Raw genomic sequence first — 25,543 nt, 5'->3', positions numbered from 1 at the left:
AAAACCCAAAATTCCTATCTCAAAAAATTAGCACATTTCATCCGACCAATAAAAGAAGTGTTTTTTTAATACAAAAAAAGTCAACCTTCAAATAATTATGTTCAGTTATGCACTCAATACTTGGTCGGGAATCCTTTTGCAGAAATGACTGCTTCAATGCGGCGTGGCATGGAGGCAATCAGCCTGTGGCACTGCTGAGGTGTTATGGAGGCCCAGAATGCTTCGATAGCGGCCTTAAGCTCATCCAGAGTGTTGGGTCTTGCATCTCTCAAATTTCTCTTCACAATATCCCACAGATTCTCTATGGGGTTCAGGTCAGGAGAGTTGGCAGGCCAATTGAGCACAGTAATACCATGGTCAGTAAACCATTTACCAGTGGTTTTGGCACTGTGAGCAGGTGCCAGGTCGTGCTGAAAAATGAAATCTTCATCTCCATAAAGCTTTTCAGCAGATGGAGGCATGAAGTGCTCCAAAATCTCCTGATAGCTAGCTGCATTGACCCTGCCCTTGATAAAACACAGTGGACCAACACCAGCGGCTGACATGGCACCCCAGACCATCACTGACTGTGGGTACTTGATACTGGACTTCAGGCATTTTGGCATTTCTTCTCCCCAGTCTTCCTCCAGACTCGGGGACCTTGATTTCCGAATGACTTGCAAAATTTGCTTTCATCCGAAAAAAGTACTTTGGACCACTGAGCAACAGTCCAGTGCTGCTTCTCTGTAGCCCAGGTCAGGCGCTTCTGCCGCTGTTTCTGGTTAAAAAGTGGCTTGACCTGGGGAATGCGGCACCTGTAGCCCATTTCCTGCACACGCCTGTGCACGGTGGCTCTGGATGTTTCTACTCCAGACTCAGTCCACTGCTTCCGCAGGTCCCCCAAGGTCTGGAATCGGTCCTTCTCCACAATCTTCCTCAGGGTCCGGTCACCTCTTCTCGTTGTGCAGCGTTTTTTGCCACACTTTTTCCTTCCCACAGACTTCCCACTGAGGTGCCTTGATACAGCACTCTGGGAACAGCCTATTTGTTTAGAAATTTCTTTCTGTGTCTTACCCTCTTGCTTGAGGGTGTCAATGATGGCCTTCTGGACAGCAGTCAGGTCGGCAGTCTTACCCATGATTGCGGTTTTGAGTAATGAAACAGGCTGGGAGTTTTTAAAAGCCTCAGGAATCTTTTGCAGGTGTTTAGAGTTAATTAGTTGATTCAGATGATTAGGTTAATAGCTCGTTTAGAGACCCTTTTCATGATATGCTAATTTTTTGAGATAGGAATTTTGGGTTTTCATGAGCTGTATGCCAAAATCATCAGAATTAAAACAATAAAAGACCTGAAATATTTCAGTTGGTGTGCAATGAATCTAAAATATATGAAAGTTTAATTTTTATCATTACATTATGGAAAATAATTAACTTTATCACAATATGCTATTTTTTTGAGAAGGACCTGTATGTATTATTTATTATGGAAAAGCACATAGGCCTACAGTATTCTCTTTCTCCCGCTGTCTCTCCCATTCCAACGCACACACATACAGTAGTACGGACACACACACCCGCCCACACAGAAACGTGTTGTCCGCGCTGCTCTGGCGATTTTATAAATAAAATAGTTTTGTAACTTAAAAGCTGCATGACATTTCTCACTAGCGAGGTCATAACGTCGCTGTCCTTGGAGCAGATTAACATACAGTAGAGATGCGGCTGCCAAACACTGCTGACAGACGCACAGACTCAGGTAATGCACACACGCTTAATCTCTCTCTCTCTAATAACTGCATTAGTCTGCTATCAATGGCTCAAGCCTCTGTTACTAGCTCTAAAATGACTTTTTGGAATTAGCACTGGAAGCTTGGGATTAGATGCGTAAGAAATTAGTCCTACAGACAAGAGCGTTTTAAGGACAAAAGGTGTGTTAACTGTAGTATAAGTGGAATAATTGAATCCAGTCTGTGAATTATTGAAAAATAATGTAATAGCCTTGACGCGACCTCGGGTGTGCATTGTTTTTCTAATAATTCAACTTCCCGTCATTAATTATTCCTTTCTTAAATTATTTCAGCTTTTAAATCCTCCAAAAATTAGCCTCATTCACTGTAATTTGAAGTGCATACTCTTTCTGCTTCTTCTTTAGAGTTGGAGTGAGTTGTTAGTGAGGGATCAGAACAGGAACTGACTGCTATCTCTCTTAGAAATAAAAGAAGCCATGCTGCTCCTATAGGCCATTTCAGCTTAGACAATTACATTAGCTCAGCACTCAAGCCTGCTTAGGTTAATAAATCCCCAGGAGCTGATCGAGAAGGAGAACTTCATGCTGGGAAAAGGTTGATGTGGGATTCTCTGTCGAGCATCCAAAAGCACCGGGCTAAATCCAAGAGTGATGTGTCCGTATCAAACTAATTATTTCTGAGTCTGTTTCTAATTTAAAACCTATAATTTTAAATTGTTATCCTTGTTGCAAATATTTTTGGGAACATCTCACTGATGGGACTTTATCATCATTCAGAAAGGGCTGTCAGTCTAAAATTAGCTTGATTATATACTTAGGGGTCAATCAGTTAATTTCGTTAAAAAAAATGGCTTTCATTTACAGGTCTGTGAAGGTTCAGTACCTCCTTTTGATTCCAAATTAGTACACAGCCTCTTTCCATCCTCAAAAAGGTAATTAATCAGACCAACTGGGTGACTGCCGGTTTCTGTGCCTCTGCTTCTCCAAAACACACAAAAGTAACAATGTGACAAAGACAAATGTGTGGTACAAAAATGTGATAGATCCTGTCATTGTTTTTAATGTAACGTGTGTGTGTGTGTGTGTGTGTGTACAAGTTTGGCTACTTGTGAGGGCCAAATGTCCCCGCTTATTTAAAGAAATTTAAAGACTAACACGTGTGTAGGTGTTTAGCTACGTCTAATTATTTTGAAAGCATTTAATGTTTAGATTAAGAATATGAATCAATATGGTAGTACTGTAGAAATGTTACGTTTTGAACTTAAGTTTAAGAGTTTTGAAAAGAGTATGTAAACGTGCAAATTGTTCTGTATTGGTACATAGACTTTTGGTGGTGTTTGTGTCTCAGTGAGAAACAAATTCATGTAAACTGAAAGCTGTAGTGATTGAATGCATTTGGCGCCAAAGCAATAACGATCCACAGTTAAGATCACTGTTTCTGCTGTTATGCTCACTGTGTGACCGGTTTTTAAAAAATTACCTAGGTATCGAGAAATGTGTCCTAGCAATTGTAAATAAAATAAAAATAAAAAAAAACTTTAATGTTTTGCACATGTTTCTGTGATGGGTAGGGGTTTGGTATGTTGTAGAAATATCATTAACTTGTTCTAAAATCTGTGTGTGTGTGTGTGTGTGTGTGTGTGTGTGTGTGTGTGTGTGTGTGTGTGTGTGTGTGTGTGTGTGTGTGTGTGTGTGTGTGTGTGTGTGTGTGTGTGTGTGTGTGTGTGTGTGTGTGTGTGTGTATGTGTGGCCTGGTAAACCCTACCTTATGGGGACAAAATGTCCCCATAAGGATGGCAATATCTGAAATCCTTGTTCGTGTGGGGACATTTTTTGGTCCCCATGAGGAAAACGGCTTATAAATCATACTAAGTGATGTTTTTTGAAAATGTAAAAATGCAGAAAGTTTTCTGTGATGGGTAGGTTTAGGGGTAGGGTTAGTGTAAGGGAATAGAATATACAGTTTGTACAGTATAAAAATCATTATGTCTATGGAAAGTCCCCATAAAACATGGAAACACTACGTGTGTGTGTCTGTGTGTGTGTGTGTGTTGAGGTAGATATGAGAGGTGGTATATTTGATTGCAACAGAATATGGTTTCTTTCAATAGAAGCACATGACAACCACAGTGGTGCGATCATTTTGAAAACCTTAAAGTATAGAATAAATGGTAAGAGAATCTCAAATCAAAACTGAAAGCTTATAACGCTCGAATAAGCACCATACCAGTAGCCTTGTTTTGGCTTTCACTTTTGTAACATTAATTCAAGCTACCTCAATTGTAGATTTGAGGATTTATTTCGGTTAAATATTCCAATCACCTCACAATACACAGAATAAAGAGAACAAACAGGACATAGTAACTTGGATCAATATTTTGGAGCGTGATGTAAGATATTGCTGTATTGGATTCTACTCCGACTTCTCAGCGCTTCGGAAGCTTGTAAAATCTGAAGGTTCCACCATTCCTCCTTGGCACTCTCTGAAAACAGGAAAAACAAAGTTTTCTATTTAACGTCTATAAATGTCATGTGTAATTGTTTTTTCATCATGACAGGAGATTGCTGCATCCAACTGCACTTGGCCGGATCTGATGTAAAGAACTTTTTTTGCTTATTAATTGCATACTAACATCCTCTTTTCAATTCTTTTCCACTTTGATTTGCTGTAGAGTTGTCGTCATTATTCTGAAACACGCCGGGTCACTCAGCAAGTTTTAATTCTTGCTTCAGTGTCTGTAATATTGACTCACTAACACACTTCCCAAACATTTGTGTATTCTCAGGAATAGACTGCTTTTGTTTCAGGAGTTCCTGTTTCTATGAACAATAGAAAACTTGCGTGCTGCTTCTGTATCTTTTGAGAGTTATAAAGGGCACACTGTGATGATGTTGAGTTGGTTCAGCTGTATCAGTGACTGATACACACATACACACATACAGTCCTGTCTGTTTTCTTGTTGTCTCAGTTTTTATTTTCACTCACATACACTCTTAAAAACAAAGGTTCTTTATGTTTTAAAAATGTTCTGTGTTAAAAATGTAGTACGTTACAAACACTTTACTGAAAGGTTCTTTGGGAAATAAAAAATAAAAATTTATGACATCACTGCAAAAATTCCCACAATGACATCAAATTATTTGATAACAAAAGCTAAAAGGGTAGTGAAGCCAAAAATGAAAGCAAATCTCTATGACTTTCATTCTTCCCTGAAACAAAAAATATATTTTCAGAAATGTTTTAACTGTTTTTGCTTATACAATGAAAGTCTTTTGGTTCTAAAACAATATTGGACCCTTGACTTTAATTGTATCGACAAAAAACATTTCTGAAATATCTTCTAAGTTTGTAACCATGTGAGGCTGTGTTAATGATGAGGAATTTTCATTTTTGGATGCACTATCCCTTTAAGGGCCATTATTGTTTAAAAAATGATCGAATTACGTTATGGACTTTGTAGTCGTTTTTATTAGTTACAGATTCTATATCTAGTACACCGTAAGAACTGTGTAAGTCCATGTCCATTTTGTCTTTAGTTCATAATTTAAATTGCAAAAGAGTTTTTTATTTCAGCCTTTAAAATTGCTGAACACCTATGAAATGTCGGTCAAAGGACTGGTAAGTACAAAGCACTTTCTGATGTGGTGTCTGAATGTTAATTAAATATACTAAATTAATATTTATACTTACAAACAGGTTTATTTTCAACATATCATCAAGTCATTAAATCTTGGACAGTATTTATGGGGCCAAATATATGAAAAAAAAATTGTACATAGGCTTTTGACCAGTAGAGTTAACTGAAAAATATGAGTGTAATGATTGCTGATCATGATAACATGATTCATCCAAAGTTCTATAAATTCCTTGTCATTGTGTCTTAATAGTAAATTGGATACTGTGCTGGGTCTTTGAATTGTGTTAAAGATGTTTAGGCTTCCTAAATATCTTAAAAACATTAAACTAAAAAAGAAAGCAGGGGATGAATTCTTGTTGAACTCGAGTGAAAAGACACTTGCTGTTGGTATGCTGGTGAAGTATGACAATAAAAACCCATTACAAAGTAATAAAACTTACAAATGCACTAGTAATTGCTGTCGTATAAGTACAGACAATAATGGTTCAGATTCTTGCATTATGCAATTGCAAAACTACTTAACCTTATGGCATTATGTGATGTTTTAAGTCGTATGTATTTTGTGTCTTTTCAGTCATTGTTTGAAGTAGTTTGAATATAGAACAGTTTTTTTTCTGTTCAAAGAAATAAACAACAGAAGGCTTTGTAATTTCACAGGTGTAAATTTAAACAATGAAAACCTGAAAACACCTCAAGCTACAATGTCAAAGCAATTAATTTCTATTCTTTTATCACTTATAACCTCCTAAAACTTCTCTTTGGCAACAAAAGTAAAACAGGAAAGAAATGATCACCCTCAAAATGTGGCTAAATCATTCAATCAAGCTTCTTCTCATTGTTCAACATCTCGAAACTGCTTGCTGTCAGAATGACTAAGCGTTTTGCATTTTTTTGCTTTTGCAATTAGTCACCTTGGACCCCTTCCCTCAGGGTAATATGTAAAACATTAACCACATACTAGGATTAAATTATAGTAGCATTAAAATAATATTTGTTTTAAGGCTTACAAGTTAAATTGATTAGTGTGTGTGTGTGTGTGTGTGTGTGTGTGTGTGTGTGTGTGTGTGTGTGTGTGTGTGTGTGTGTGTGTGTGTGCGCGTGCGTGCGTGCGTGCGTGTGTGTGTGTGTGTGTGCGTGTGTGTGTGTGTGTGTACTCACTCCTCTAGACGGTGCAAGAAGCTGTCGATCTGTTCTTTAGGAATTTCTCCATCCAGATGGGCCAAGTATCTGTACAGCCTCTGAAATGTGTCGAAAGGAATCTGGGCTGAACCACCCTCAGAGTCCTCTGTGAGTATTTCACATGCATGTTTCAGAGCACTCATGATGGCCTGTGGGAACAGTACAGTGTGCTGTCTTTCAAAACTTACACTTTTACAACATAATTTAGCACATTTTTAATGAATTTATGAATCGCTCTTTATGAATCATCCTTGTTCAACTCCTTGAATGTTAAGACCATTTCAAATCCAACTCTGCCATCTAGAGTCAGTTAGTTGAATTACAACACCTCAAATGAATCCTCCACCACACAATATCATTAACGTATTGTAAGTACATAAATAAGATATTTATAGTTACTCACCCCACCCAGCGCACTGCATCCTAAAGCAAAAAACTGCATCCAATTGACATTTTCACTGAAGTTGCCAAGGGCGAGGATTGTGTCAAGCTGTTCAATTGGCAAGCACAGATCTTTCCACTTCCAAAGAAGCTCCTCTTTTGTAATGATTTTGTTAGATGCGAGCTACAGGCAAGATAAATCTCATCAATATTCATAAATATACATCTGATGCACTGTGTATAAAACATACATGATGGATGCAGTGGATCTCACCTGTTGATGAAGGATCTTTAGAAGGCCTGGTGTTAGTCCTGTGTCTGTTTTCTGAGTTGCCACTGGCATTTCCAGTCTCTCCTTGACTGATATGCCCTGACCTTTTGATAATGCTGAAAAATAGCTGAAGGAGCAGCAGTTTTACATTTGTCATACTGCATTACATTTCCACTACAATATAAAGCATAGCATACATTATACACTATCGATCAGATGTTTAGAAGAATTAAGATTGTTTTTGAAAGAAGTCTTAATATTGTGAAATATTATTACAATTTAAAATAACTCCATTTTATTATATTTTAAAATGTAATTTATTCCTGTAATGGCAAAGCTGAATTTTCAGCATCATTACTCCAGTCTTCAGTTTCACATGATCCTTCAGAAATTATTTTAATATGATGATATGGTGCTCAAAAAAATTTCTGATTATTATCAATGCTGAAAACAGTTTACTACTTAATATTTTTGTGGAAACCAATATACTACCATTCAAAAATCGGGGGTAAGTCAGATTCAAAAATAATAAGTAGGTAATTAAAACGTTTATTCAGCAAAGACATTACATTGATCAAATGTGACAGTAAAGACATTTATAATGTTACGAAAAATATTTTGTAAAATAAATTCTGTTCTCTTGCACTTTCAATTCATCAAAGAATCCTAAAAACTGTTTTACAGTTTCCAGAAAGGTATAATTAAGAAGCACAACTGTTTCAACATTGATAATAATAAGAACCATTATTTATAATTGACAATAAGTCAGCACCAAATCAGCGTATTAGAATGATTTCTGAAGGATCATGTGACACTGAAGACTGGAGTAATGATGCTGAAAATTCAGCTTTGATCAGAGGAATAAATCATTAAATTTTTTAATTTATTCAAATAGAAAACAGTTATTTTAAATGGTAATAATATTTCACAATATTACTTTTTTTTTACTGATTGTTCAATCAAATAAATTGCATCCTTGGTGATCATAAGAGACTTCTTTCAAAAACATAAAAATACTAAACTCCAAAACTTTCTAAACTTTTGAATGGTACTGTATATAATGCCACTCTGATGCATTATTATAGTAGGCTATACTATAAAAAAAACAACAACACTTACTCAGCTGCCCATTGTAGCACATCACATGGCTGTGTTTTAATTGCAGCTTTTGTGAACTGCTTTAGAATATTAGGCAGCTCTGGAGGGATGTTGATCTGCTGGGCGCAGTACATTGTTTCAGGAGGAGGCATCACTCTGGTTGTATTTTAAGATAATGACCAGGAGAAAGTGAACACCAAATATCACAGAAAGGACATTAGGCAGTATCCTTCAATTCATGCAATGTGGAAAAGGAAAATTAGAAAATTGTGGTAACTTAACGTTACTTAAATTGGCTAGCAGATGTGCTCAAGCTAAACTATAACAGCATCTAATCTTAACGCACCAAAGGACTTAACTTACCGCTTTAAATTAAGTTTATTTTAAACACAGAGTTAGGTCCTTGGTCCTTCTTAATAAATATAGCCTGACGTTAGTACTTTGTAGTACTATTTTGTCATCTTATAGGACAGCAGCGACTTGCATCTCTGTTTTTCATAGCAACGGGTTGTTTGTAAGCATCACCTAGAAACTGAAAAGGGCTCCGAGATCTGATTGGTCAATGCCAACATAAAGGGCTTTAACCAGAGGGTGGCTTGTTTCGCTCATAAATAGGTAATTTGGGGGATTTACTTCTAGAATTCTTTATTCCACGAGAGTTAATTTAGATGTATAATGTATGTGTGAAATAATTTTCATTATTTTTGTGAAAGAAATTATGCTATTTAAAATAAGCCTAGCCTACTTTAAAAAAAGCTTTAGCATTGAAATAATAAATTCCTAATAAACCTAATATTTCTAACAAATGACTCGCTACATTCACTTATTTTGGTTGTTGTTGTTTTAACCGAACTGCCTTCTCTTCGGATATCTGGCAACACTCCAACAGAACCGTTCCGTTTACGTCTAATTTTTATTTACTTTTTTAAAATTCAGTATACTTGCATTATGTTTTTAATTGTGTTCTAGAAACAATACAAACAGTTTAAATTGTAATTATAAGAAAGTGTCGTATAGCTATTAGGCTAATGCTCATGAGCACTTCCGTGAAAGTGAAGTTTACAGCTTGCAAAGTGAAAGCTTGCATGAGGTTGTCTAAAGTTTCATGTGTTCAGCTGTATTTGACGTTTTCTTTGCTACACTAACCTAACGTTACATACAAGCGATATTTACAAAACGATGGATGTTCGGAAATATTTGGCACGTATCAGCTGTTCTGGTTCATGTCCTCCGACATTGGAGACATTACGTTACGTTCACCTGAATCACTTAATGGCAGTTCCCTTTGAGAACCTCACTGTTCATATCGGAGAGCGGGTCAGGCTTGAGTTGCCACTGCTATATGAAAAAATCGTAATCATGCGCCGTGGAGGATTCTGCTTTGAGAACAATGGACTCTTCTCTTGGCTTTTGTCTCAGATGGGCTTTGACGAGACTATTCTCTCCGCACAGGTCAGGAATCGGTTCACCGGTGCTTACGGACCTCCCTTCGACCACTTCATCATGATGGTGAAGCTGAATGGACACAGATGGCTCTGTGATGTTGGGTTTGGATCCGGATTCCAGCTCCCTCTTTCTCTTGAGACAGATAGTCCTCAAGCCCAGAGCCACGGAGTGTATCGAATCAGATCTCAGGGAGACTTCATTTTTATGGAAATGAAATCTGAGGCTGAGGTGTCAGGGAGCGCAGAAGAATTTTGGTTGGAACAGTACAAATTCACCCTGCAGTCACGTGAAAGAGATGATTTCAGAGCCATGTGTGACTACCATCAGAGTTCTGTTAGCTCGATTTTCTTCTGCAAATCTCTCTGTTCACTCTTATTGCCCACTGGAAGAATCACAATCATGGGCCGCAGACTGATTATAACCAATTTGACCTCAGAGGATGGACAGCAAGCTATGAAAACCACTACAGATCTTTCAAATGAAGAAATTACAGAGTTGTTGAGAGAGAAGTTTGGAATTGTTCTTCCTTCTCCACTCACTCCAAAAGATGTTGAGATTGTACCACCACCAGTTACTTATTAAGACATTGGGTCTCTCTTGTTCTTTAAGTACCAGTAGTCTAGTATTTTTTGCATTATAAACACAAGGACATATTTAAATTTACATATAGTTTTTTCTTTGTAATCTATATAAAGTTGTATTAATAATATTAATATTTTATAGTTCTATTTAGATTAAGCTGTTGATGGTTATTTCATGATGTGCCTTTTCCATGTTGTAAAAGTGATTTTCAGCACATGTCTTTTTAACAATCAGAAAAATTATGTCTTAAAGTGATAGTAAATTAGGAACATTTAAAATAAAACAAAGTTACTGGATCTTTGTTGAAGTTTTACGAAATATAGGCTACTTATAATTACTGTAAAATGTGAGCTTCATTGTTCCTCTGTTTATTATGATTAGCCTATGTATTATTAGGCCTAATGTTTTGAATTAGCTTTTATTTTTATATTTTCAGTTGGTTTAAGTTTTTGTAATTTTTGTGTGTGCTTTCTTAAATTTTGATCAGTTTTTGTAATATTTCTATTCTCCTGTTATTTTATTTTTATTGCAGTTTTAGTCATTTCAATAGGCTAGTAGGCTAACTTACCTTATTTAGTTTCCGTTAGTTGCCAACAATTTAATATCTATAATGTTAATGTATACACATAAACATCTTATTATATTTTTGTTTTGAATCAGTTTTAGCCTATTTAAATGATTTTTCTATGTAAAAGTCATTGTCTACACATGATTGGGACACAAAATATATGAAATGCTTATCTTGTTTGTAAGGTAAGTCCCAGGTAATAAAAAAAAAATCTTATATCAACAACAAGGAGAATGCGAGATTAATAATTCACATAATTATTTACAAAAACGTTCAAATTATTTACATTTCTCGCCTGTCCTCACAGGCTTGCCGTAGCAGCAATGTTGCCATGTCCGTAGGTCTGCAACTGGATACTATTTGAGAAAATTGTCTACTTTTACACTGTTTCCGCGGGTTGTTTGTGTAGTGCACGGGTTGGCGCGATCTTTTACCCACTGGAACGCGAGTTTTATCGAGGAAACACCCCGGAACGCTATTTGACTAATTTTGGCCGTGATTGGGTTAGTTTTGATGAGCAATTGGGCTGGTTTTGTTGTGCAGAACTGGCAACCCTGCATAGAAGAGCGCTGTTCTCAAGAAAAAATGTCAACTTTTAGGAAAATAGCCAAGGTAGAAGTGTATGGATTAATTTATGGAAATACTGTTGTATTTTTATTTGTAATCAACGTTGATAATTATGCATTTTAAGAAAGCTAAGATTATTTTGAGGATGCGCGCATCTCAGTGGCTGCAGCACTGATGTAATGTTAACGTTAGCTAAGCTAACTATAGCTTGATCTGATTAGGTTTTTTTATTGCGATGTTTATATTTAACCGTATTATAATTATGTATATATATATATATGTTTAAGAACTATAATTTTCTGGCTGCATGATTACTGTCTATATTACTGTCGTTTTCTAATGAATGTTGTAATGCCTGAAATTCTAGCAATGTCTCTTTAAAGAGACATTGCTAGAATTGCAGGCATAACATAATTTATTAGAAAACGACAGTAATATAGTAATCATGCAGCCAGGAAAGTGACGTGCCTCCTGAATCACGTGAAACTGATGCTTCAGTGTTGTTTCTAATAAACAAGGCAACTCATATTATGTTAAAACGTGCTGCTTCTTTTTGCATTGTAATACTGTTTTTTAGTTGTCCAATACTCGTACATATATGTATTCATCATTTGCACTGCTTCTGGGGTTCTTAATTCTAATGATTTATTTCTGTGCCCTTCCCTGTTCAGGTGGTGCTGCCCGTGGCAGTGCCTGGAGCTCTTGGCCTGATGTCTGCCACTGTTTTTGCTGCAAGTGAGGCCAAAGAAAATAACACCACCCTAATGACTGATGAGGTACTTCCTGTGAAGTGTGTTTTGGGATGGTGTGGGTCAGAACTAGGAGGTAATTTGCTTGATGTTAAGTGTTTTTAGAATACCCCTTTATTTTTCAGCTTTCACTCTATGACATGCCTGAGACTCAGCTGAGGTACGAGGAGCCCGAGGTTGGTCATGTTGAGCAGGGTGTGGCGTCTCTGAGAAAGACGGTGGAACCTTATATTTCATGGTGTCAGGTATGCTTTAAAACTGACATTGTTTAGTGATTCAGAAAGAAAAGCTTGACTTCTAAGGAAATAAAATGTAGTTAATACAGTGTTAATCAATAATATGCAGATAAATAAAAATGATATCTGTATACATGCGTCTCTTCTCCATATTTTATGTATTCATTTATTATTTAAATTTCATAATGTTTGGTTAATAGTTCTCATGATTTCTTTATGACTCTTGTTCACCTCCAGGAAAAGACACAATTTACCGTGGAGAAAGTACAGGCAAGTTACGTTGGCTTTTTTAGCCACAATTATTATGCTCATAATTTATGATTGTGATAAATAATTACAAAATGAGCCTGTAATATATCTGTTACCTAAAATGTTCTCTTTTTTAATCATAGTCTTACTACAAGACGGTTGAGCCCGGTGTGAGTAACACTCAAAATATTGTAAAAGGTACAGACAAAAACACACACTTATCAATGTTTTCAATCTTTAGATGCCACAAACCCCCATATATGATCATTTTCATGTGAGGGACCCCCATCCTAAAATTAAAAAGGCAGATATACATTTTTATGTATAACGACACAATTTTATACTGTGAAAAATAAATATTATAAATATATAAAATATATATTTATAAAATTTAGTTTTGTGTTACTTTTACTAAGTTTTTTTTACTCACTATAGTACTTTACTGTGTATTATTCCAACTTTTTTATTTATTAATCTGTTTATTTTTTTATGTATTTTGATAGTTTTAATGTATTGTATTGAATACATTTTTTATTGTTTTTTTATATCATTTGTGTCTATTTATAATTGTTTTATATATACTTATTTTGTCTTTTTTATATATTAATCTTATTATATTATTTATTTATTTGTTTGCTTTATTAATTATTTTTTATATATATTTTCAACACAGTTTTTTCCTAAACATTTCCTCGGACCCCCTAGCACTCCATCCCTGGACCCGTTTGAAACCCCTAATCTATACTACTGTTTGTGTGGTTATATTAAACAGTATTGCATTTCTTTTTTTCCCAAGATATATATGCATTTTTGAATGACCCTCCATCTGAGTTCTATGCCAGTGTGGGTGTTATAGGTTTTTCTGGAATTCTGGGACTTTATTTAGCAAAAGGTATGATTCTTTCATTGTTTGTTACTATTTATTCCATTTTAATCATATCAAGGTCTTTGACCTGTAACATCTGTTCTGTGTTATTATTAACTACTGTTTGGGTTCTTTTTGTTTGTTTTGTCTGGACAGGGAGTACAATCAAGAGACTGATGTTTCCCACTGGGCTGATGGCTCTCAGCGCCTCTATGTTCTACCCACAACATGCCGCTTCCGTTGCCAGGGCAAGTTTACATTTCTTTCTGTACAGATGGACAGAGTCTGTGGTTGTTTCTCCGCAGGCCGCCCAATACACACAGTTGTTAACTTAAATTAACTGTGGCTTTGAATATCACTTGCATCCTAGGATATTAACAGCACTTGCCTGGAGGAAATTCGTTCTGTGAATTGTGTGTTCTTAAAGTCTGTGTTCCTTCCTCTTTTTTCCCTGTGCGCCCATCCATAAGTGTAAAACTAGAAAGTGGAGGGATATTTTGAGAATTTTTCCATGGATAGGCTCAGTCAATTGAAGTGAAGAATATACTATTCCCTGCCTCACTGGAACAGCACAGTGTAAATTATATTAACACTAAGTTTAATATTTGCACAATTGTTTAGAATTCAGACGTACAACATTTAAAGGGATAGTTCACCCAAAAATGAAAATTCTGTCATCATTTACTCACCCTCAAGTTGTTCCAAACCTGTATGAATTTCTTTCTTCTGCTGAACACAAAAGAAGATATTTTAAAGAATGTTGGTAATCAAACAATGACTTCTATAGTATGGGAAAAAAATACTATGGAAGTCAGTGGGGCCCATCAACTGTTTGGTTATCGACATTCTTCAAAACAAATTCTTTTGTGTTTAACAGAAGAAAGAAACTCATACAGGATTGGAACAACTTGAGGGTGAGTTAATTATTAGAATTGTATAGTCTACTGATGAGTAATATGACCTGATTGTGTTTTCTCAACGTAAGTGTTTCTTTTTGTTTTTAATAGACCACTAAAGACTACATATTTTCCCGGGGTTCAGAAGGGCGAGTTGTTTTGGAGGAGCTGCTGAGAGGGAAGTCACCATCCAAGGACAAAGTGAGGAGAAATCTGTTACTTGGCACAGTGTTGTCCTAGTTTTTCCCCCCTCTCAGACAGAGTGCATACAGTCCTAATGTCTTGAGCAGGTTCGGACCAAATGTCTTAAAAGGTTTAATTGCCTTTGACTAAATTGTTATACCGCATTCTTGAAGAAACTTTCACAGACATACACTTCCATTCAAAAGATATGGTTCATGCTGCGTTCACGCAATGTCGTAATTATGAGATAACAGCACGTGAATTTCTACTTCACCATTCTACGTCCTCGGACTTGGAATTAAGCTTTTCTATGACAACACTATCAACGCCAATATGAGTCTGCAGCGGTCACGTTGTACAAACGGGAGCTCTCAGAAAATTCCTAGTTGACAAGCTGTAATTACGAGTTTTACTAGGATGTGAATGTTTTTTACAAGTCTTTACAAGTTTTTTACAAGTCTTAATGTTGTAATTACGGTAATAACGACATGGCGTGAAGGCATCAGTCTGATTTTTCAAATGTTTACCAAGTCTGCATTTGTTTGATTAACAATACAGCAAAATATTTTGTATACTATATTTTCAATAGAAAATTAACTGTTTTATATTTTAAAGGGTTAGTTCACCCAAAAATGAAATTTCTGTAATTAATCACTCACCCTCATGTCGTTCCAAGCCTGTAAGACCTTCGTTCATCGTCGGAACACAAATTAAGATAATGAGAGAGCTTTCAATTTTAGGTGAACTAACCCTTTAATATATCAAATTTAATATATTTGATTCCTGTGATGAAAAAGCTGAATTTTCAAAACTGAATACATTTATTAACAATGTTGAAAAACAGTTGTGCTTCTTAATATTTCTGTCAAAAATGTGACTGTTTGAAGGATTCTTTGATGAATAGCATTTATTTGAAATAGAAATAATTTGTTACATTATAAATGGTTTTACGGTCACTTTTGATCAGATAAATCATAAATGTGTCAGTTTCTTTACAAAAAATGTATCCCAATAATTTAGCAAGGTAAGTCCACAATCAATAGTGGGAGGCCTTTTGATGGCACATATATTTAACATCAAGAGCCCCCTAAAATTTGTGGAATGAATACTTTTCCTTATTTGTAATGGTTTACCCTTTTCTTGACAGGTTGAGAAGACACAGAAAACAGACAGCCAAAAATCAAGTTGAGACAAAGCAGAAAGTTTTATGAGAAGTTATGGATTGTGTTCTCTCATCAATGCACTGATAAGTTGTGTTTTTTGCTGTATTATTTTATTGACCGGGTTTACTAAAACTGTATATTTTACCTTTATGTGCATTATATTAATTAAATTTACTTTGTAAATGTCGACTGCAACCATTTGGACTAAACTGAAAAAGAGAATTACGTACTTGACCTGCACTGTGAAATTTCCAGACACTTTTCAGCAACCCAATGACTTTCATGTCTTACTGATGGGTCCAATTGTATTTCCAGATTTCAAACTTACATAAGTTTAGATTACCATTTCACAAACCACATTGATAATAATCTGTCCCATGAAACATGAACTTGGCCTAGTCTGGACATAAACAAAGAGACATTCTGCAAAGTACAGCACCCTCCAGGAAACAATCCATTCTGTGTTCATTTACAGTACAGTGCAGTATGTAGCCTGATTTTACTCTTTTACCGTTATGACTTGCACATTTGTTGTGGGAGAAATGCCTGAAGGTGTTATCTTATGCATATAATTAAATACAAATACATTTTAGATTTTTTTATTTTATTTGTAATGCATTCAATGAATAAATGTTCGATAACATGCAAACTGTAGAATATGACTACAAGTACTGCTATAACTCTCAAGACTAAATTCTTATGTTAACATGATTAATAATACCCACAGTGTATAAATATTAAGTCATTAAAGTTTTTTTAAACTGAGAAATGGCTGTGAGATATTCTTACTCCCTCATTGAACACTGGAACTTTGGGCCAGCTCACTCTTCAGCAGACATTTTCAGGAGATTCTCCTTATCAATCCTGAAAAGTCGCCATCCCTCCTGCAGCGAGAGATCGGAAGCCCCACGTCGCTTGTAAAAGTCGATGGATGCCTTGTTGGACTCAGCCACGATAAAATGCATGCTGCTACAACGATTCTTCACCGCTGTCTGTACGAGGAAACAACTCTTTATGGTAGCATCTAGACGTGTAATGCATGAAAACAACAACCATCTAAAAACAACATAAAACTTTTACATAATCTGTGGTTTGAAACCACTTGCTTGTACTATTTTGTGTCAGCAATTACAGAGTTTTGTATTTTAAAAAAAAATGTGTATGGATAAGTGTTTTTAATGATACAAGCCATGTGTGCAACAGATAAAAAAAAACGGGTAACTTACATCACTGAGGGTTTTCAGGATTTCAGACCCAATTCCAAAACCTGTGAAGTATGAAATTAGTCAGGGGGATTGAGGAAATGCCTGCAGTTTCATAAGAGACACCCTTAATAACACACCCTTACCTCTGTACTCTCTCATTACATAAAAATCTTCAAGGTACAGCAGTTTGCCAATCCAAGGATCATAGGTGAAGTAGTACATGGCAAATCCAATCACAGAATAACCTATAAGTGTGAACACTTGCGTCTTACACAATTGTATTACTTGTGCGTTGTGTATGAATGTTAAACAAGGGATGTAAGAACACCTTTCTTAGGACGCAATTTATAACTGATAAAACGTTTCACATTCAATTGAAGAACAGACTACTCAGCTATTCAACAGTTCATTAAAAATCATCTTGGTTTTTTACCCTCGACTTTCTGATGTTCGGCTGCCACGTCTGCGACCACGCAGTGATAAAACGGGTGATCTCCGAATCCATCCTCGAGCAGATCTAAAAAACAAAACTTGTCACTGCGGGCAGACTTGATGAGATTTCATTGACATATAGAGTCGTCTCACCTTTCTCCGTTAATATAACTTGGTCTTCCATTTCTTCATACTTGGCGAGTTCCTGCAGAAGGTAGTAAAGAAAAAAATGCTTCCTGAACTATGTTGAACATCTAGTTATGTAGGTGATGGCCCCCTGGCAATAGGGCTTGTTTTCAAGCAGGGTCATATTTGGATAATTCATCAATGTCATGAAACTGATTTGGAACAATTTAACATTAATATAAAAATCAGAATAGATGTGGTTGTAATATGATTTCGTGCGACAGAACACGTATGATAAACGTATTCTATTTCTAAAGTATATTTATGCACTTTTTTAAAGTTTTCGACTGGATATTCTTACATATCCTATTTGATAAACCGATGTGAAGTCTACCTTTATCAGTCGCAATATGTCAGGCACGTCTTTGGGCTCCGCTTTACGCAAATTAAAATGGGCCATTTTCTTCTTTTGCTCTTTTTCCCTTTTCTCACTAGTCCTCTATATGTGAAGTGAAGCAAAAGGTGTTTCTTCATTCGCTTCCCAGAATATTACCCTCCGCTGTCAAGTTTGGGCTTCTCCTGTAAGGAACTCGCATGCAGCAGCTGAACCGGCTGTTTTCACCTGGCTTCTGTAAATGTCTTTTGTTTATCAACTCCAGCGGGGATATATTTGCCGGTGGGGGAGGGGTCTGAATACTTCGATTGCGTACCAATAGCAGTTGTCCATTCTAGGTACGTCATGACGCAACCGTAATTATTCGCTCATGCTGGTCGGGATCAAAACACTGTAGGAATGTACTGTATGTGTTTTCAAGTGACATTACGTTAGTTGGATGGACATTTCTTTCTAGAGTAATCTAGAAGATGTGTAAACTCATGTCAAATGTTTTAAGAACGTTTTTCAACATTTTTATGTATCGTTGACTTACGTACTTTGAAAACTTTCAAAGTAAACGGCCGCTATTACGGTAGAAGTTGGACCGTTAGTGAAGACGTCTTTAGGGTGCGCTTTTAAAACGGTAAGTACGGTAGTTTAGCCTCACACGTCCGAGCCCACTCCGGAAGTGAGAGAATCACTGTCAGTAAAGAAAGCTGACATCGTTGCAAGAAGTGATCTGTTGTAACGTTCATCACACGAAATCCGCTGTTGTAAAGTGGTTAGCCAAGAACAAGGAAGATGCTTTCTCCGCGGTGAGTTTTACAATCTTGCGTCACTCATTTGTTGTTTGAACAGTGACAGTCATCATGTCTAATGAATTCCAGACTAGCCTGGTCTCTCAATGGGAGGCTTTTTCTTTTTTCAAAACATTACGTTAGTTACTTTTGTTAAAGGTTTCATGATTTTGTGACTTTACTGTTAGTATTTTGTGAAGTAATGGCAACTCTCTCCTCCCATTCCTTTGCTTTCTGTAAAGGGTCCTGAAGTCTGCATCGTCCTTAATGTGCAGAGGGTTTTCCATGGGTCAAATGTGCCGACAAGGGAAGGCACCTGATATGGCTGAGGGTAAATATATATATATATATATATATATATATATATATATATATATATATATATATATATATATAAAATAATGTTTAAACTTCCAATCCAACCAAAACTTTAAGCTTTAAACCTAGTCAGTCACACTCAATGAAATATTGTCAGTTAGTGTGCTAGTTATCAGGCTGTAACAACGTTTTAGTGCTTACTTTCTTCATTTAGGATGAATGCAGGTAAAGTGGGACTAAAAATATTTTTTGCTATATATATATATATAACATATACGCACTGTAATTATTATAGTTATTTTCCATTGGTGTTCCTGACCCACTTTTATGTCCCCACAGGAAACACATTTTTACTTGTGAGCAATGGTAAAATGGAAGAACATTTACTCTCTTTGATACGCTTAGACACTCTTTCTGCATGTTGCTTAATAAACACTGTCCTCCTGTTATCTCGTGTTACATGTGCATTGCATTTAGTTCTTTGTACTGTGATTTCTAGTGTGTTTTCTTTTCAAATGTCTTCGCCCTGTGAGCAGCCTGTTCATGCAGACTAGTCTTTGTTCCTCTCTAATACATTATTTCTGCTCACTACTTTTTTCTGTCTCCATATTGTTAATGGATGATACAGACTCTGCTACGCTTTCCAATCCAACACTTCTCTTTAGTACATATACAGTATGTGATGTCTCAGTGCATCTTACAAGCTCTATTTTGTTCCTCTTAATTTTCACAGTTCGCAACAGGCTGAGGGAGATAGTTGGAGCATCTACCAACTGGAAGTATGTTATGTTATTCCTTTTGCAGAATGATAGTCCTTGTTGATTGTGACCACTTTACATAAAATGTTTTATTTTCTCCATTGCATTGTACAGAGACCATAAGCAAGCATTAACTGAGCGTGCGTCACTAAGCCAGTATCTTGCTCAGAGTCAGGACGAACTGCCTGCAAAGACGATGAAGGACAGTGCAATCGAGGCTCATCTTCCTCTGGGTACCCAGCCTGCCTTGAGAGAGAAATATCTCAACTATCACAACAGTGTCAGGTACTAAAAGGCAGGTTATAAAAATAGTGGCACTCAGGTAATAACCAACTTGACAACCAACAATTTTTGAATATGCGTTCTGATCGGAGTACATTTTCCTTTGCTTAAAGTTCCCATGAACCGGAAGTTGCAACCGACTTTACTTCAGTGTTGTGACGTATTTGCAAGTGAAACTGAATATTGAATAGAGGACGGGGTTTTATTTTAGCCTCGCTCAAAGCAGACTGACGGATGGAGTGGAGCAGTTAAAGATATTCAACCCAAGCTGTCAAACTGGCATCATCAGAGAAGGAATGCCATCCCAGAGTAGAAGCAACTTTTTAGATTTTTAATCAAAGACTACCACGACAACAATTTATTTTCTCTGTATGAACTTTTCTGTGTCTTATTAATTGTTCACCACAAGACTAGTAATGAAGTACTAACAAAATAAAAAGGTTCCGTTTTGCTTTCATGACCAATACCTTACCTTAAATACCTTTTTCTCAACAGATTTGGAAGAATTTTGGAGGACTTGGACAGTTTAGCAGGTAATACATTTAAAAAAAAAAAAAAGTTTCAAAAGGGCGTTTTCACGGTGATTCCATTGAAGAACCATTTTTTGTTCCCCAAAGAACCTTTCAGTGAACAGTTCTTAAAAGAACCATTTTCTCTCATTGTGAAGAACATTTTAATAATCTAAAGAACCTTTTCTGCAATGGAAAGATTTTATGAATGTTAAAGGTTCTTCATAGAACTATTAGCCGCTGTCCCCCATCAGTTCTAAAAAAAGCTGTTTCAGTTATTATTCCCACTTCAGCTTGGTTCGGCACGGCATGATTACGAACAGTTCTTGTGTGACGTCAACTCTCAGGATTGTTTGCCTTGCTACCAGTTTCTCTCATACCGCCTGTAAACTCTTGCTTTACCAAGGCAACGACTGATGGATTTGTATTACATTCCAAAGACCTCTTTTATCAGCCCCACAGTGAAAAATAGAACTATATTCGGATCGGCACGGAATTGAACGATTAAGTAACGAGAACAGTTTGGGCCAACAATGGTTAAGCTGTAGATGAGCACAGCAGTGTATGGGCTGATTATAACTCATCTCATGCTTGTCTCCTTAGTGCTCATCTGTTACTCTCACACATGGAATAAAGAGCTGAAAAGATCTCCACTGTCTATTGTCACCGCCCTAGTGGACAAGATTGGTATTGCCTCTTGTATAGAAGTCTTATAAATAGTTTTTTTTTTAAATAATAATTATTTGAATTCAGGTGTTTTTTTTTTTACAGACATGAGAAAAAACATAATCTACCCAGACTGTGACATCAAGTTCACAGGTCACGTGACATGGGTTGGCAAAACCTCAATTGAAGCTAAAATGCACATGTCTCAGGTATAGCTGAAGTCTTTTTTTATGAAACATACATGTTATATGTTGCACATATTAAGATCATTCAAATGAACTGTTTTCTCAGTATCACAATGGGGCTTACACAGATGTATTAGATGCCACGTTTGTAATGGTGGCTCGAGATCCTGAAAACAAAAGGTAACGTTAAACCTGCTTGTACGATCAACACATTCATGATTTATGTCTGCAAATTAAAGCATTGGTTATGTACTGTTCCAGGGCAGCTTTTATAAACCCATTGATACCAGAAGGACCAGAAGAAGAGGCCATTTTTCAACAGGGTGAAAGTGAGAATCACTTTTGTGTTTGCAATCACAATTGCCACTACAACTTGAAACATATAGAGTAAGACTGATGGTCTTTATATCAATCAGTTAACAAGAAGAGGCGTGTGGACCTGAGCACAGCCTCTCTTCTTAAAGTGGCCCCTACAGCTGAGGAGAGGACTCTCGTTCACAACCTGTTCCTCAACACTCTAGACTCAAGGTGAGACTCATTATTAATACACAGATATAAATCTTTGTGCCTAATTTTTATAGCCATTGTTTAAGAATAGTTACCTTCTCCATATAGAACTGTTAGTTTTCGAAGTCGGATTTTACCGTCTAACTCATTGTGGATGGAAGATGCCAAAATGAAAGGGCTTGAGATCTGCCACCCACAAGTGAGGGAACTTCTTGCAATCCTTGACTGAAGAAACGAGTAACTTGGTGTAATGCTTTTTATGTGCTTGAATTTTCTTTATTCTTTGCATTTATACAGGAAAGAAATATCTTTAACAGGATATTTGGAGGATTTTTGATGAGAAAGGCTTATGAACTTGGTTGGGCCAATGCTTGTGCATTTGCGTAAGAGGATTCCCCTTTGTTATTTACTGAATATTTACTATAAAGAAGTCTTTCATTTCTTCACATGGCTGTATTTGTGTCTTTCAGTGGATGCAGACCAACGCTGGTGGCTGTCGATGACATCTTATTTCGGAAGCCAGTAGAAATTGGCTCTTTGCTATTGCTTTCCTCACAGGTTTCTAAGTTCTTTAATGTCATTAGCAAATGCACTAATTTATGGCCAATTTTTTCTCTTTGTTATACTTCAGACTAAGATTGTTGAAAATATTCTGCTGTCAGGTTTGTTACACAGAAGGGATGCACGTCCAGGTCAGGGTTCACACAGAGGTGCTTGACCCATTGACCCGGCAGCACAGCACCACCAATGTGTTTCACTTCACCTTTCATGTTGAGAAGGATGTCCCATCTGTTGTACCACAGAGCTATGGAGGTCAGATATAAATATTTTTTATTATATACGCATAGTTACATTCTATTTTAATGGAATTATTCATAACTTGATATTGTTGTCATTTGCAGAGTCTATGCTTTACCTGGATGGAAAGAGGCATTTTGATGAGACGATGAGGACCCAAATTTGAGCATTCCGAGATGTGCTGATAGGATGAGATTCCTGCCAAAGCTACAGTGATGGTCTCAGCTGTAGTTACATGAGAATTTGCATGTGTGGATTCAGCTTTTATTATTTTTGTTCTGTTCATTTTATATTTATATATTTTATTACTCGCTGCATTCTACATGAATGTAAAATATTATTGTTCAACAATTTCAAGCTTACATCGGGACAGGACATTTTAGGAAATGGTGTGTTTAGTGATTTAAGGGTGTTTTTTTATGTAGGCATATATATCAATTGTTGTACTGTTGCAACCTATTTAGTCATTGAGACTTACAACAGACCATTTTGTGTTGGCACTCGAATGACATTTACAAGGAGAGAAGACTTTAAAGATTCTTCAACCAATTGATTTTGGTAATACAGGTGCAATTGACCTGTTTTGTAGTGTTACTGATCTAAATCTTGCCGGAGCGATTCATGAACAACTGGTACCTTGGAAAAGGAGATTTATGCCCAAAATCTGAGTATAAATCCAGTTTTCCTCACTTGATCTCTTCAAAAAGAAACAAGAAGATCCTAAACTGGAGATCAAATAACTCCAAAAACTTTACCTTACACATCTGTCCTAGAGAGCTTAGTGACAGTATGGAAACAAATCAGGTTATGCAGTATCTGCATATGTTTCAGAATATCCAAATCCACAATTTGGATAATAGAAACTTGTGTCACTATTATTATTGTAGATGTTATAAACAACCATGGAAATTTGTGAAAAATGGTAGTTTGGACTTAAGAAGTTAAGAAGAACGTACAGATTTAATATGGAAGTTAACATGATGCCTTTCATGTACACACTACCTGTGCCAGAATGATCAAAAACTGACAAATGAATGCATGCCGTTTCAATGTTTTGTTTTATATACAATTTGCCTAAATGCCTTCATTATTTTATTCACATGTATAAGGCTGCTGCCTTCACGTGCTATCGGAAATTTCTGAAGTAAATTTTTATTTGATTGGGCGTTCATGTCCAATTTTTAACTAGGAAACTAGTTAACTTTCTGATAGCACGTGAGTGCAGCATTCAGTATGTTATGTCGTAACAGCACAGAACGTTAAATATCTTTATCTACATCTATATCGCTTCATATATCATAGATGTATTCTCTTGATTAACTTATTCCACAAGCGAACGTGTCTACTACTGAAGTGAGTAGTAGGCTAAGTTACTTGGCGACCCGCTCCATGTAAAATAAAATATATTTGTATTAGGGTACTTATGACTGGAGTCTTCATCTCATGTGAATGTATCGTTTGAACATTTTGTCTTCTTTTTTTGCACTATTCCTTTATTTGTTTAAAACATTTTTACTGAGGAAAATGTTATTGAACGATACAGCGCTGTGGTGACAAATGCTGCCACCGAGTGACCAACTCGTGAAATTGCAAGAGTGATAAATAGCTAGCCTCTCCAACTACAGCTCGCTGCATCCTGCGGTGGATATCCAACCCGGCCCACATCCAAGTGTGACGTCAGAAGCCACGCCCACCCAAGCGTGACGTCGGAAGCCACGCCCATCCAACTGTGACGTCGGAGGCCATGTGATTCGATTTGTTGTACACATGCGCAAAATAGCGCTGCTTGCTGTCGGAAATATTTTTACGGTTATCATAGTTATTGGTTTATAATAAAGATGAGGTTATTTGTGTAGAGGTGTGACGCTACAGATTGTTGGTGCAGTTAAATTGTGACGCTTTTTCAGGCTTGGAATAGTATAATATACATATAAGCCTCTATACTAAAACTAAAACGAATTTTTGTCACTTTCTTAGTGATCCAAACTGCACTTATAGTTACCCCTTCCAAATAATAAAAAAATAAATGTAAACTTTTCGTTCGACATTGACAACTTTTCGACATTTCTTTATAGAAATATTGCTTTTTTACAACCAAAGAATTCACTTAATGCCTGTTACAGCAAATGACTTTGAAATCAAATATAGAACAGCAGAATGGAATTTATGTAAACCTTAAATTAAAGAACCAATATGGTGAAACTCAAAAAATTAGAATATCATGCAAAAATTAATTTATTTCAGTAATTCAACTAAAAGCTAATACTAATAGACTCATTACATCCAAAGTGAGATATTTCAAGCCTTTATGCGTTATAAATTTGATGATTATGGCTTACAGCTATGTTGAATTACTGAAATAAATGAAGTTTTGCACAAACATATAATCTCAGGAGTATTTCTATAAAATGTTTTTTTTTTATTCGAAATGCATGAGGCATTTTGAAAATTTCAAATTACACAAAACAAATTAAAAATGTATATCAATCTTTAAACAACTGAAAAAGTGGAGTGAATCTTACTTTCTTGAATTATGCTGTATATTGATTAACCTCCTTAAGTTGAACTAATTTGCTCATTATCAGGTAAAATAACAACGGAATCAGCGTGCAGTCACTAAATGATATGGCCAAATATCAGAAGGCAAAACTCCAGAATGATTAAAGCATGAATTTATTTATATATAAACATGTATTTATTTATATTATATGAAAGAACAAAATTATTTGTGCTAGAACAAAAGCACCAAAAAGATCCCCTTTCCTCCAGTTGCTGCAAGAATGGCTTC

General features: G+C 36.1%; 5 protein-coding genes across 10 annotated transcripts; 3 read left to right on the top strand and 2 right to left on the bottom strand.

Moving 5' to 3' along the window:
* Positions 1-4,005: 4,005 nt before the first annotated feature.
* ropn1l (rhophilin associated tail protein 1-like) lies at positions 4,006-11,239 on the bottom strand. 4 transcript variants are annotated; one of them, XM_077244727.1, is made up of 6 exons: positions 11,175-11,239; positions 8,314-8,448; positions 7,198-7,321; positions 6,946-7,107; positions 6,522-6,691; positions 4,006-4,208 (listed from the first exon to the last, which is right to left on the bottom strand). In XM_077244727.1, the coding sequence occupies exons 1-6, from the start codon at positions 11,219-11,221 to the stop codon at positions 4,139-4,141; spliced, it is 708 nt and encodes a 235-aa protein (XP_077100842.1). In that variant the 5' UTR covers positions 11,222-11,239; the 3' UTR covers positions 4,006-4,138. The 4 variants fall into 4 exon arrangements, with proteins under 4 accessions (XP_077100842.1, XP_077100845.1, XP_077100844.1 ...); XM_077244730.1 differs by lacking the exon at positions 11,175-11,239 and adding an exon at positions 9,591-9,702; XM_077244729.1 differs by lacking the exon at positions 11,175-11,239 and adding an exon at positions 9,553-9,694.
* On the top strand, positions 9,472-10,665 carry LOC143751917 (arylamine N-acetyltransferase, pineal gland isozyme NAT-3-like). Its single transcript, XM_077244726.1, has one exon. The coding sequence runs from the start codon at positions 9,472-9,474 to the stop codon at positions 10,318-10,320; it is 849 nt and encodes a 282-aa protein (XP_077100841.1). The 3' UTR covers positions 10,321-10,665.
* Positions 11,233-16,565, top strand: apoob (apolipoprotein O, b). The gene is made up of 9 exons (XM_077244731.1): positions 11,233-11,500; positions 12,127-12,231; positions 12,330-12,449; positions 12,678-12,710; positions 12,833-12,887; positions 13,486-13,581; positions 13,711-13,802; positions 14,562-14,651; positions 15,781-16,565. The coding sequence occupies exons 1-9, from the start codon at positions 11,402-11,404 to the stop codon at positions 15,820-15,822; spliced, it is 732 nt and encodes a 243-aa protein (XP_077100846.1). The 5' UTR covers positions 11,233-11,401; the 3' UTR covers positions 15,823-16,565.
* sat1b (spermidine/spermine N1-acetyltransferase 1b) lies at positions 15,526-18,239 on the bottom strand. Of its 2 annotated transcripts, XM_077244732.1 has the most exons (6): positions 17,954-18,239; positions 17,587-17,638; positions 17,435-17,518; positions 17,145-17,246; positions 17,023-17,063; positions 15,526-16,788 (listed from the first exon to the last, which is right to left on the bottom strand). In XM_077244732.1, exons 1-6 carry the CDS (start codon positions 18,017-18,019, stop codon positions 16,618-16,620), a joined length of 516 nt encoding a protein of 171 aa, XP_077100847.1. In that variant the 5' UTR covers positions 18,020-18,239; the 3' UTR covers positions 15,526-16,617. The 2 variants fall into 2 exon arrangements, with proteins under 2 accessions (XP_077100847.1, XP_077100848.1); XM_077244733.1 differs by lacking the exon at positions 17,145-17,246.
* A 61-nt stretch (positions 18,240-18,300) lies between these two features.
* acot9.1 (acyl-CoA thioesterase 9, tandem duplicate 1) lies at positions 18,301-24,175 on the top strand. Of its 2 annotated transcripts, XM_077244720.1 has the most exons (16): positions 18,301-18,750; positions 18,975-19,063; positions 19,390-19,416; positions 19,784-19,829; positions 19,923-20,093; positions 20,586-20,623; positions 21,203-21,286; positions 21,371-21,474; positions 21,557-21,630; positions 21,712-21,779; positions 21,867-21,978; positions 22,066-22,156; positions 22,255-22,340; positions 22,428-22,515; positions 22,620-22,770; positions 22,860-24,175. In XM_077244720.1, the coding sequence occupies exons 1-16, from the start codon at positions 18,737-18,739 to the stop codon at positions 22,919-22,921; spliced, it is 1,305 nt and encodes a 434-aa protein (XP_077100835.1). In that variant the 5' UTR covers positions 18,301-18,736; the 3' UTR covers positions 22,922-24,175. The 2 variants fall into 2 exon arrangements, with proteins under 2 accessions (XP_077100835.1, XP_077100836.1); XM_077244721.1 differs by lacking the exon at positions 19,390-19,416 and having other exon boundaries at positions 18,329-18,750.
* Positions 24,176-25,543: the final 1,368 nt, after the last annotated feature.

Source organism: Siphateles boraxobius, unplaced genomic scaffold (assembly GCF_051911475.1).
Source record: "Siphateles boraxobius isolate OS27281-9 unplaced genomic scaffold, OSU_SipBor_1 26, whole genome shotgun sequence".
Lineage (NCBI taxonomy): Eukaryota > Metazoa > Chordata > Actinopteri > Cypriniformes > Leuciscidae > Siphateles > Siphateles boraxobius.
This window is presented reverse-complemented; position numbering and strand designations above follow the sequence as displayed.